The sequence below is a fragment of the Eptatretus burgeri genome, chromosome 5 (genome assembly GCF_056783735.1).
Source record: "Eptatretus burgeri isolate ZD-2024b chromosome 5, Ebu_testis_v1, whole genome shotgun sequence".
Lineage (NCBI taxonomy): Eukaryota > Metazoa > Chordata > Myxini > Myxiniformes > Myxinidae > Eptatretus > Eptatretus burgeri.
Genome location: NC_140965.1, coordinates 104794208 through 104808348, shown reverse-complemented (window position 1 = coordinate 104808348; position 14141 = coordinate 104794208). Strand labels below are relative to the sequence as shown.

The following is a 14141-nucleotide window of genomic DNA, read 5'->3' as shown; positions in this document are numbered from 1 at the left end:
GTGAAGGACTAAATGGCCTGAAGGTCTAAAGGTCTGAGAAGGTCTAAAAGGGTCAAAATGGTCTAAAGTGTCGAAAGGGTCTTAAAAGGTCGAAGGCATCTAAAAGGTCTAACGTAAAGTTACTCAGGGGAATCTTTTCATCTCCTGTCCTTGTCAGGTTTGTAGTGTCCCAAGGCAGTGTTCTGGGCCTAGTCCTCTTCCTGATCCTGATAGTCATAAATTATCTCTCTGACTCTCTGGAAAATCCCCTTTATCTATTTGCTGATGACTCCACCCTATGCCATGACATCCCTCATCATTCAGACAGGCAGGCTGCAGCCTCTTTCCTGTCTTTGGACCTGAATATAATCACAAGATGGTCAAACACTTGGAATTTGTCCTTCGATCCTGACAAATCTCACAGTCTCACTATATCTCTCTGAAAGGACCATCTGGCAAACCATCCTATCCACTTTCTTAACAATCCTCTTGAAGTTCAGTTATTCAAACTCGTGGGTCTCACTATTAGCCAGGATCTTTCTTGGGCAAACCACATTTCAAAGTTGGCCTCCAAAGCCAGCTGCTGACTGGGCATCCCCCGCCAGCCAAGGTCCTTCCTTGGCACACCTGCGTTCCTTTCCACTGACAAGGTTTTCATCCACAGCTTGATGAAATACTGCTCTCCCTTCTGGGCTGGTTCCCCTGCCTCACATCTTGCTCAGCTTGATGCCACGTACACCAAGACCTTCAACATTATTGGAATCTCCAGCGATGAAGCTGAGTCTATGGGCCTTTCACTTTTCCATCACAGATGGGTCAGTAGTTGCTCTGTCTTCTCCCACCTTCTTTCTGATCTTTCACCCACTGCTCTTTCCATGCTTTGTTCCCACCCCACTTTTATGCAGGGCACACAATAGCCACCATCAACCTCCTTCTGGGGAAATGATCTACATCCAGGATCACTGCTAACCTCCACTCAGTATTTTTTTCCTCTTTTTTCCCCACCTGTGGAACGAACTTCCTCATTCTCTTTAATCTTATTCTTCCCTCCAGTTCTTCAAGACAGCTCTTCACCACCATCTCAGCTAATCCCCAATCCAGACCAATGATCTTTTCTTCCCTCATTACACTTTTATCCAACCCCAATTTGTCTTCCTTCCAAGTTTCTAGGTCTCCCTTCCTTCTGTATCCATCTTGTCCTTCAAAGGGCAGCTCAACAGATGATGGGATTGGGGCAAAGCCTTCGGGACCCCTATTCCTTGATGATAGGATGAAAAGAATGGGGTAACCTTCCTTGGTTGCATTTTGGTTCTGAGGTGTCATCCACCAGAGGGGGATGTCCTCGGGTTAACCTTGAGGTCCCTTTGGGTGGGTGTCTGGAATGTCCTCGCCCTAAAAGATGATCACCTGTCTCTGCTATCATCTGAGCTCCAGCGTTTGAACATCAGTATTGCAGCATTGTCTGAGATTCAGAGACCGAATAATGGTGAGATCATGGTGGCTGGTTATACCTACTGCTGGTCTTGTTGCTCTGATGGTTACCATGCCCAAGGAGTTGAGGAAGCTGTGTCCAATAAGCCGACCCCATAATAATTGGGGTAACACCAGTCGATGGGCATATAATAAGACTGAGGATTCGTCACTCTTTCGGTGTCATTTCCTTGATCTCTGTATATGCTCTGACTGAGGCGAGTGATCTCACCGTGAAGGAAGCATTCTATGCCACGCTTGAGTCTGTGGTTGATCAGTGCTCCAGGCAAGATGTTTTTCTTGTAATGGGGGATTTCAATGCATCAACTGGCACTGATAGGGATGGTTATGAGACATGTGTGATCCCTATGGGTCTGGAACTTTGACTGGAATAGCACTAAGTTCCTTGACTTTGCAAGAAGTTATGGACTTAAGGGGACTGGTTCGTGGTTTCAGCACTGACAGCCTCATCACTGAACTTGACATTCCAACACTGGTGGTGTGGCAAAGGAGATTGACCCTGTGCTTGTTGATGGTCGCTGGAGGATGCTCCAGATCTGCAGTGTCGACAAGAGTGCTCAGTTCCTCAATGCAGACTTGTTGGCAACTCTGAATTTGCAGCTCAAATCTGGGAGAATGGTACCACCCCAGCCTAGGAGGGATGTTGACAAGCTCAAGGACAAGAGAATAGCTGAGGAGTTTATGAAGAGACTGAGTGGGGATTTGAGGGGTCTCCATGTTTTGGGGTATCCTGAAAAGTTATGGAGTGCCTACATTGCTACCATCCTTGATGCTGCCGGTGGTGGTCTTGGAACCCACTGTCACGTGAAGAAGAAAGTCTCCCAAGAGAACATGGATGCCATTGACCACAGTTGGCACAGCTGAGCTGTTCAGGGAGCTGAGGTGTAAAACTAGATGCTCACTGAGGGCAGACAAGGAGGCCTATGTGCGAGGAATCTGTGAAGGGGTAGAGCATCACATGTGGTCAAGTGATTCTCGTCCTGCTTACAGAGGAATTTGTGCATTGCATACCTCCAAGTCCATCCCTCGATGAACTGCAGTTAGAGCAGATGGTGGTGAGCTCTTGACAGAGTAGTCGGAAGTGAAGGCCGGTTGGGCCTGTTACTTTGAGGGGTTGTACCAGGCTGACCCACCAGCTGTTTAGTTGGATGTCTGGGGTGTTACTATTCCTATTGTTGACCCTCCACTCAACTGTGAACTACCTTAATTTGTGGAAACACAGGCCATGATAAACCAGTTGAAAGGGGGGTAAAGGTCCTGGGATATATGGCATCCATGCTGAACTTCTCAAGGCTGGTGGATTTGCTGAACTCGTGTTGTTGCATGCAGTTCTGTACTCTGTTTGGAGCACAGGCATCATCCCATCTGATTGGAGGATGGACTTTGTTACCCCTCTCTGGAAAGGGAAAGGTGATCGCTAGGACAGGAACAAGTACAGAGGGGTGACACTGCTCTCAGTCCCAGGCAAGGTTTTTGCAAAGATAATTCTTGAAAGAGTTCACCATCATCTGCTTGAGCACCAGTGCTCAGAGCAGTTGGCCTTTGCACAAAAGAGGTCAATGATTGAACGTATCCTTGTTCTTTGTGTCCAAATCAAACATAGACAAGCATTCCAATAGGGGCTGCGAGCAGACTATCTTGATCTCTGCAAAGTGTTCGATTCAGTGAATCAAGATGCCCTCTGAAGGATTCTCAGTGTTTGTGGGGTGCCACCAAAACTGATCAATTTGATTTCTGAACTATACTCTGGTGCTGAGAGTGCTGTGAGGTGTGGTAGTTCCATCTCTGACATTTCCAATTGTTCCTGGAGTTTGTCTGGGGTATTTAAGCCTAAGTCACATTTGCTCTACGGCTAGGATACCGCGGCCGTACCCCCCCCCGCCCCCCTGAATTGACAGAAACATGCGGCAGCCGCAGAGTTTCTGAGGTGGCCTCAGGGTGGCCCTACGCCATGTGGCTATCTTTTACAGGCCGTAGGGGTCGCCGTGGAATTATAGCGTGGAGTTATACTTTTTTCATTTCTACGTTGGCCGCAGCAATTCGACAAGCCGCAAAAAAAAGAACTGGTATATATACCCACTCGTTACCGCCTGTTTGCTTTAGGGCCCCCACTGCGGTCGCCTTGCGGGCACCTTGAGGCTACCTTGCGTCTGCCTTGAAAATTCTATGGCCGCCGCAGGGACGCCCTACGGTCACCGTGCAACATCAAATCAAAGACCGTACGGCACCCCCACGTTTTTGGTCTCCACAATGTCTAAATACCCCGTGCGGCTACCCGAAAAATAAAAACATATGTGACTGCTACATTGTGTGACCGTGAAAATACTATGGCCGCCCTATAATTGCTCGTCGCCGTAGATTTTGTAGACCCTACGGCCGCCGTGCCAAATATGACTTAGGCCTTACTGCCACCCACACTTTCCATTGCTTGTTTGGACTGGATTCTAGAGAGGATGTTGGAGAGATTAAACTGAGGTGCATTATTTGGGAGTATCGAGATCTCTGATCTTGATTTCTTTGCTGATGCAGTCATCTTTGCGGAGATGCTGGATATCCTTATGGGGGCCCTCCGGCCACTGAATGAGGAGTTGGAGCTGCTGGGTTTATGGGTTTTCTGGGTCAAAACTAAGAGCCAGGCTCTGAATGACATCTTGGATGCTGCTATTTTGTCTGTGCCTGTTTGTGGTGACGTTATTGATGTTGCGGAGAGATTCACTTTCCTTGGCATTGATATTCATGTCTCCGCATGTTGTGAGCCAGAGATCGACAGACGTCTGAGTCAGGTCTGGGGAGTCATGGATTCAACGGATCATGGGGCGAGGTGCTGCCACTACCTATGCAGGAGAATGAAATTCCGAGTCTTGTGTCCTTGGTCCTTCCATTCTTGCTCTATGGATGTGAGACTTGGACTCTGACCAGGGATCTGAGATGTAGAATTAACTCCTTCGCTACTAGGACTTGGCTCTCGCTGGTCAGACTTTGTATCTTTCGAAGAGCACTCAATTCCTCTTGTACATTTGAATCATTTAATGCATATGCATATGGGGAACCAAAAGAGATTCAATAATACAAGCAAGCAACACGTCTTCCTTTGATTCTGAAGTACATGGATTTTTGGGTTCTTATATAATATGCAAGGGGAAGGGTGTGGGTAAGATCATGAGGCAATGTCTGGTGCTCCTCGAGAGAGAATGGTGCCAGGAATGAAGTTTTGGGATTCAGGGAAAAGATCACTCAGAGCCTTATTGCAGCGGCCATTCGGAGGTCAGCTTGAATTCAAAGGGCTGGGGAACATTTACGATCTGAAGTTTGATGGGAGTTCAAAGAAACATTTGGACATTACCCTCACACACATTGAATTTAAGCTAGACTCCTGCTTCCAGCCAGACCTTCAGATGCCAATATGTAATTATATATATATATATATATATATATATATATATATATATATATATATATATATACATATATATATATATACATATATATATATATATATATATATATATATATATATATATATATATATATATATATATATATATATATATACATATATATATTTTGTTGAGGGCCGGGTTCCGGTGGTGAGAACGACCACCAGGTGGGGGAGGTTACGTCGTCTCCCACCAGACTCCCCGGAATTGTAGGCCGTCGCTCTCAGATAATTCCGTGAGCTGGTGGGTCGCTGAACTGACCGTGGAATGCCAATATCTCGACTGCGTGGCGAAGGGTCTTTTTGTCGGGAACCAATTTACCTAAGTAATCATGCGGTCTCGGCTACCGGGGATCCACGCCCTCGGCACGTCTTGCTCGAACCGGGTCACTCTACCGACTGCGGTAGAGTTCCAACTTCTGACTACCAACTCCGGTTCGGGTGCAGTCGAGCGGAGCTGCCAATGCCATGCCGGCTAGGGTAAGCAGATTAACGGGAACAAAGACCCGGCTGAAACTCAGATCCGAACCACGTTTGACCAATGAAAGAAAGGACGGAAACAAACTGGGAACATTTATAATAATAGTTTATTTACAATAAGAAGGACACAGAGGAAGACTTATCGCAGAATATAGAAGAAAGAATTCACAATGATCAGAAATAATCACTTAAGCAGTTCTACTTAAGAGACGCATAACACACGCAGACACACACATAGACGAAAATAAAAACCCAGGTGTTTTATTAGGACCCCCGCAGCCAGGGAGAGAGACAAGCTGGGGTCACGGTTCGGTGGGGTACCTGCACGTTGGAGGGATGGGGGTGCTCCGTGGTGCGGCAGCTGTCAATGTCCGTGCAGCCCGGCCCACAGTCACACGCGTGGGGCTCGTGTCCACGGAGGTACTTGAGAGGAGTAGTCGGAGTCCCAGGGCGGGGGTCAGGGTCACGGACTGGACCCAGCAAAACTTCCACAAACGCCCCAGACTCCAGCAACGAATGCCCTGTCACCAATAAACCTCCGACGAACGCCCTCGAATTCCCCACACAGAACTGAACTCCTTCTGAAGTGAACTGAACTCAGACTCCAGCTCAGAACACACGACGCACACCAACCAACTCACTCCTCCAAAGAAATCCCCTCAAGACTGAGGATGGTGTCGTCTTTTTATGGACCTCCCCGAATGGGGCGGGGGCTCGGTGGAACAGACTTCACCATCCGCCCTGATTGGACAGGGCCTCCACAGATCCGCCCCTTCTGGGTGGGGTCTCGGCCTTGTTGGGGGAAAAACCCGCCCCCCCTTCCACGCGTGTTTGCACTCCTCATGCAAGAGTTACAATGATGAAAAGGAACGTTTGTGGAAGCAGCAAGGAACGGCTGCAAGATCTTGCCTTGGCAAGTCAGGGTGCGAGTTGACAGCGGGTGGGTAGTGGATCGTGATGGGGGATGGGATGGTTGTTGCATGTAAAGATTTAATAACCTACCTAAAAAAAAACATCGCAACGCACACCCTTGATTCTCCCACGAGACAAAAGGAAGGGACCTGTCTTCACATGTACTTAATAAATAACTGACTTTTGGGACATCTCTATGTTTGAATGCATTTGGTTTCCAGATCCGTAACAAAATATATATATATATATATATATATATATATATATATATATATATACACACACAGATACATATATATATATATATATATATATATATATATATATATATATATATATATATATATATATATATATATATATATATATATATATACACACACACACACACACACACACACACACACACACACACACACACACACACACACACACACACATATATATATATATATATATATATATATATATATATATATATATATATATATATATATATATATATATATATATATATATATATGAATCCCTTAATAAGCAAAATAGAATAATAGATGATTCTATTCTGCTGAATTAAGATTAAAGATTATTTGGAAGGCCAATTTGTTTTTGGGAAGAGTGGGGTTTTACTTGGCAGACTGTTTATATATATATATATATATATATATATATATATATATATATATATATATATATATATATATATATATATATATATATATATATATATATATTTCAAAATAGATACATGTTCAAGCACAAAGATGTAATAATCATGTTGTTTTCGAATATATTTCCCATGAAAGGTTTATAATAACACATTGTGCTATATGATAAAACATTTACTTTTTCAAGTTAATTATTATCAATGAAGTTTAATTGGCAACATTTTTTAATCTATTTTTATCATCCTTAAACCCATTATGCTAATTTTGGAGAAGTCACAAAGTTACAGCTACATGTCCAACGAGGAGAGAGATAGAGATAGAGATAGAGATAGAGATAGAGATAGAGATAGAGATAGAGATAGAGATAGAGATAGAGATAGAGATAGAGATAGAGATAGAGATAGAGATAGAGATAGAGATAGAGATAGAGATAGAGATAGAGAGAGAGAGACAAATGAGACTTGTACCTGTATAGTCCGTGAGAGTCAGCTGTGGCTGTATGGACATGTCGCTCGATTTCCTGATGCTGATCCTGCTCACCAGATTCTCTCGGTGAGGGATCCTCGTATGGAGGAGGCCAACGGGCCGACAACGTGCCTCCTGCTTGCAGCAGATTGATCAGCATCTGAAGGAGATGGGGATGGGCCAGGGATATACCTGCGGGATGGCCAGATGGAGGCCCCAATGCACTGCTTTGGGCGCATGCTTCCTCCCATACCTGACGTAACCCCATGCATCATCTTGTCCACCCAATGTTTCATGTATCCTCCCCTGCCCCCCCCCACCAATTGATTCTCCAACTCGACCTCTATTTTGGTCTACAGCACTGCTGATGGCATTCCCCCCCTCTCTCCACTGTTCTTTTTGTCCTGTCGTGTCCTGATCCGTTGAGTGTACCAGGACTAGCTCTTCCACGAGCCTCGACTATGTCTACAAAAAAGGTTCGGAATTGTCTACAAGGGTTCGGAAATTACATAAGCATCTTAAAATGTCTAAAAAGTGTGATGGTCAAAAGACCTAAAGGTCTAAATGGCAGAAAGGGGTCTCAAGGGTCTTATGTGTTCTCAAGGGTTCAATGGAGTAAATGGGGTCTTATGGTTCTAAAGGGTCAAACAGGATCTAAGGGTTATAAAGTCTAATGAGATGTATTGGCAATATGTGTCAAAGGGGTCTTCAGGTTATTAAGGGTATTGGAGGTCTTAAAGGGTCTTATGGTTATAAAGAGTATTTGTGGTATTAGGGGGGACTTAAGTGGTCTGAAGGAGTCAAAAGGGGTCTATAAGGGGTAATAAGGCTCAAGGTTTATCGGGTTCTAATGTAATGAATACACCTACTCATGTTCTTTGTGGACAAACAGACAAACAAACAAACAGACTCAAATGCAATACTCTCTCCTTTGGCGAGGGTAACTGGAGTGGCACTCTGTAGAGTGCATGCAGTACTTCTGCCAGATTGAACAGTTTATGTTTTGTATCCCACCGACAGGCCGGATCTGCATTGGGACACTTGTCTTTGTCACACCAAAATCTAATCAGCTTGTTCCTATCACCGTCCTATTGTCAGTTAAAAGCTAGATGCTGTGGTATGTGTGAATAAGCATTAATAAATGCCCATACATGAACAAGTAAAATTGGCGGTTCCATGTTAGAAATTTGCTGTTGCACACATCGGTAAATTGCAATATAAACTGCTTGATGTGATGAGCTAATTTTGATTGTAGAGGGCAGTATTGTACAGTAAACTGTCTCGTGAGATTCATGAAGGTGCTGGAATGTTCTTAGACGAAACTTCCAGGATGGTCTTGAATCAAATTTGCTAGAATTCACGGGATTGTTCTGTGTTACAATATAAACCTGTGAGAGGGAGGTGTAGATAGAGGCGGGTGAGATGTGACGAGCCATGTGTTTGATTGTCCCCGTGCTCAATTTAACTCTGATGAGTGAATGTGGTGTTAATGTCGAGAGCGGTTGTTAATGCATGAAGCCGATTATAATCAGGTTGATTAAAACTCATAAAGATTGTGTTTCGGGAAATAATTCCTTTGAGCTCTTCAATCATCTTTGATGGGCCAGCGTACGAGAGAGAACACCGCGACAAGACTCAATCGTTCAACAGCCCTGGTGGATGAGGTGAACACGTGCGAGTTGAGCCAGCAGGACAGAGGTACTGGGCAGAAATAACTCAACAAGGGAATCGGTGTTGGAATTTGCATTGTATGTCATGGTGAAGATCCTCATTTGGCTTTGTATATGTTTATTTGGAATAGACATTTCAAAAATGTTACGCTGTTGATGTGATCACCGCAACGCCACACAGAAGTCACAGACCCCAACTGACAAAGATCCAATTGATTGGAAGCCAACCAGTATGATTGTTCATGACCTTGGATTGCAGTCGTTAAAGAACGAGCTGGGTTTGGCACCACGAACAACATGCGTCCACTAAAGGGAAGGAAACCCCAAAGGTGTGTTTACCACCGAAACCTATCCAGTTCCAGTATGTCACCTATCCAATAACTATCCAGTATCCAACTCATCCACCACGTTTTCTCATAATCCGTCCACAGCCTTTTGAAATCTCATGCTATATCGTTTTTGGCTCTATCCCTCAAAGTGAAGAATCACTTAAAAAAATGCAAAATTTCTCTTATCTGGATCCAAATTCAGATCTTCGTCAAAATCGAAACAATTCGATGTTTTCACACACCGAACCTGTCCTCCAAGTTTAATCCGGATCTGTCCATAATTTTTTGTGATATCCTGCTCACGGACAGATAAACAGACAAGCAAACAGACAGACGGGTGAAAACATAACCTCCATCCACCTTCAGTGGTGGTGGTGATTATGCAGACCTACCCCTGGAGAGAGGTGAAGTCCAACTTGCGAACCCAAACCAGATGACACCGACATAGACAGAAGGGATGAGAGCAAAAATGGAAGATGAGAATGAGGAGTTAGACAAGGGAGAACAACTGAGCAGAGAAGAGGAAGAAAATGAGGATGATGCACAGTGTTGACTGAAGGAAGAGTTGGGCAACAAAATAGAGGAGATGAGATTGAAACCAGTCAGGGAAAGATGAAAACTTGACAGTGAAGAAAACAACAAAAGGACAAAAATACTAGTAAGAGAGAATACAAGGATATCAGACACAGGTGGAGGCCATTCAGCCCATCATGCCTGCGCCACATGAACACCACACGAGATCTAAAGAAGAAAATACAAAATGTTAAAAAAAAAAAAATTCAAGTGTTTTGTGTTTTTTTTTAAGTTTTTGATTTTATACGTTTTTTTTTTTTCCTCAGGGGAGGGGGCATGGGCTTGGTTAAAAAAAAAAAAACACACATCAAGCACAGAACACCTCTTGACGAGACCCCCACCAACAACTCTCCATACACATTCACACAATCACCCATCAATGCTCAAGCTACCTAAAAATCCTGCCAACATCCCTAAACCCCTCTATCTCCTCAAATTCCAGGTACCTATCTAATTTAAACTTATCTCCTTTTTCTGCTGCCACTACCCTACCCAAGGAGGCCATTCCATGCATTAACTACTCTCTGAGTGAAAGTCCCCTGCCTTTCTACGGTCTTCACTCTCAGGCTATGGCCCCTGGTCCAATCACTGTCTACTCTGTCGAATAATTCATCTATACCTTTCATCGTCTTAAACATCTCTATCATATCTCGTCGTAGCCACCTCCTTTCTAGTATAGAAAGCCCTGTGTCCTTCTGCCGCTCCTCATGGCTTAGTCTAGCTAGGCCCGGAATCAATCGAGTAGCCCTGTGCTGAACCGTCTCTATGGCATCAATGTCCTTCCTGGATTGTGCTGACTAAAACTGCACACAATATTCTAGACACACAGTGGGTCCTCCCTAAATTCCTGTACAATGTTAACACCACCTATTTTGATTTATAAATGATCCCCCTCTGAATACAGCCTAAAACCCTATTTGCTTTACCCATAACTGCCTGGCATTGTGCTGCCTGCTTACCTCCCATATCTATTACCACCCCCAGATTCTTCTCCAGTGTGACACGTTCCAAAATTACCCCTTGCATCCTGTAATCTATATTTTCATTGTTATTTCCCATCCCCAACACCTTACACTTGCTCAGGTTAAATTCCATCTGCCAATCTTTTGTTCAATCCATACAAGTATCAATACTTTCTTGAATCTAATCACCACCACCTCTGCTATCCACCTCACCTCCAGGCTTTGTGCCATCTGCAAATTTGGAAAGCCTGCTCTTCACCTTACGATCCAAATCATTGATGCAAATAATGAATAGTACTGGTCCATGATGTACTCCACTACTTACATCCTCCCAGCCAGATATCCTCCCACTCACAGCCATCTTTGCTTCAACCATATACTCAGAAGAATGATACAAAAATAATCCCCATTGAAGGAAATCAATAATGTGTGCTTTGCAGTGGCATTGAAGAAAAAAGTAACAAGAAAAACTAACAATGCCAAAAGAAGAACAAACCAGACCCTATAGACAAAGACGAAGACAACGACTAAGCCCAAAGCTAATGAAGAGAATCCAACCCCCCCCCCAAAAACAAACAAATATAAATTTGAGGATAAAGACCAAGAGGTAACGGTTGCTGAAAACAAACTACAAAAATTACCCCCGTGTGGGGGTGACGGTCATCTCTATAATGTTTTTTACAATCATTAATCGATGAACCGTTGCCAGATATCTCCTAAAATGACAGACTCGATAGGTTTTGAAAATGGCGACTTTCACAACTTTCGTGATCTCGTGACCTTGACCCTGACCTCGAATCCGGGAAAAATACGTCGTTGGGTATCACTCATCGACCTCTACCCACATACCAAATTTCATCAAGATCGGAAGTAAAAAGTTTTCTTTGTACCGCAAGGTGTTTTTGACCATCTTCCAGGTTACGTGGCGGCCAAACGGGACCGAAATTCAAAAATCTGTCCGGTTAGATACAAGATAATATTTTTTACTATCATAATCAAAAAAACAGTTGACGAATATATTGAAGAATGGCAGACGAGATAGGTTTTGAAAATGGGGATTTTTATAACTTACGTGACCTCGTGACCTTGACCCCGGACAAAAGTTATATCGTTGTGAAACACTCATCGACCTCTACCTACATACCAAGTTTCATTAAGATCGGAAAGAAAAATTGTTGACGGACGGATGGACGGACATTTGGTCCGGCTTTATTAGGTCATCTCGGTAGAGATGACCTAAAAAGGAAAATAATATCAAAAAAAACTTTGACAAAGTCAACAATGTGAGAAAGAAAAGTCAAATGTTTGGAAATAACCCAAAAATATTCCACTGTGAGCTGGGGAAACAAAAGCAAATTGGAACACATCCCCTTAAAAAAGATAAACTTGAAGACTTCTGGAAAGGAATTTATGAAGACCCAACATAACAAGAATGAGGCAGAATGGATATAACACTTGGGAAAATAAAAAAGAGACATCTAAGCAAAATGCCCCTTGTGATAAATGATGAAGAAACGAGAAACGAACGAAACCCATTAGAATTACCCTTTAGAACCATTTCGAAGTGGCCTCTAGAACCCTTTAGAATTAAACACGGTGGGTTAGAATGGTACTTCTTTTTCATTTATGACAGACAGTCGTAAAGCCGCTGTCACACCTTGACGTTTTAGCCAGCTTATGGCAACGTATCAAAATGTATGTAAAACACTGGCGTACACTGAACTATTGATGTTTTTTTTAATTTTTGGGCGTATAATAACGTGTTGGACGTATGCATAATGTATTAGTAACGTACACAGAACGTTTTAATCACATATAAATAACTTATACCAACGAATGCTGAGCGTGTTGTCGGCATTCACAACCTATGCCCAACGATAGTCTAACTTATGCATAGCACGCGGCAGCGTATCGCCGAAGATCACGTGGCGTAGGCTATTAATAGTGTTACAGCTGTGGAAATTCGCAATACACCATAAAGGGTCCTTAGATCAGTTATGACGCTACGTTTATGTGCAGATAGTTCCTCACTGTTGTTTAAAGGGAATTTGTGCGATTCATCGGATTGCGACTCTGAGATAGCCGTTTTTCTGTTCTATTGTTATTTTGGACCGTCCGAAGACTTCAAACGAAGGCCCCGTGAAAGGCCTACAACGGCGCGCGAGTTTTCCCGCCTTTTTTGCGGCGCCGGGGCTGACGGGAGAGGCTGCGAGAGCTCGCTGGTGATTGGTGGATACGGGGTGTGAGGCGGCCGTGAGGAGGGAACGCCCCTTTTCGAGGAGCTTCTCGAAAGGGCTGGAGGAGAGGCAGAGCCAAAAAGGGGGTGGAGCGAAGGGGCGGAGCCCCACGCTATATAGGGCGGACTGCGCATGGGCTCGCTCTCTTGGTGGACGTCGTGTTTGAGCTCTCTCTCCCTCTCTCCTGCCTGGATCATCGTGTTGGATTCTTCCTCTCTCTCCTGCCTGGATCATTGTGTTGGATTCTTCCTCTCTTCTGTCTGGACGTTGTGTTTGGACTCTTCAGGCTCTGGATCGTCAAAGTGGGCTCTGGATCGTCGAAGGCTCGTCTCTCCCTCTGGGCGCCAAGCCGTGAGGGTTGCGAGCAGTGGTCCCGGGTCGAGGCGCGCACGAGAGGAGAGTGCCGGAGAGGGCTCGCCGACCGTCGCCCCTCGAGGGGGCAGGTAACCAGCATGGTCTCGCGGGCCTATTCGGTCATCCACGGCCCATGACCATAAAGGTTTACGAACCCCGTCTACCCCCATTGCCTGTGAGGAGGGTTTTTCCTTTGGTTTTTTGTGTGCAACTGGTGGCGCCGTCTGTTAAGTAAACCTGTGTAAGTGCCTGTAAATTACTAATAATTATAGTCCGTGGTATTGCTTCCTGTTTGCTTGTCGCCTGTATATATGTGCTTGCTATAATAAATGTCCTTGTGTGAAATGTATCCCGTTTGTCATCTCTTTCCCCATTGAAAGTGCCATCTTGAATCGCGGAATAAATTAGTAGTGGGTTTTGAACACCCGGGTAAAGAAGAGAATCTGATCCGTCGAGGTCGGCGATAACACCGCTCGGTTATCACTGTAGCACGGAATGGACTGCTTAAGCTGTTCGTGTCCTCGGCCGACCTGCGGCGAGGTACAATCGCCCGGTCGCCCACTCACGCAGGAACTTAGGTAGGTC

At 44.4% G+C, this 14141-nt stretch overlaps 1 protein-coding gene across 1 annotated transcript in view; it reads right to left on the bottom strand.

Moving 5' to 3' along the window:
- Positions 1-7401: 7401 nt before the first annotated feature.
- Positions 7402-14141, bottom strand: part of LOC147027108 (uncharacterized) — a 45394-nt gene continuing 38654 nt past the window's right edge. Inside the window, exon 6 of the mRNA XM_085883274.1 lies at positions 7402-7591. Within this exon, the coding sequence (XP_085739400.1) occupies positions 7585-7591 (7 nt within the window). The 3' untranslated portion in view covers positions 7402-7584. The remainder of the gene's footprint in view (positions 7592-14141) is intronic.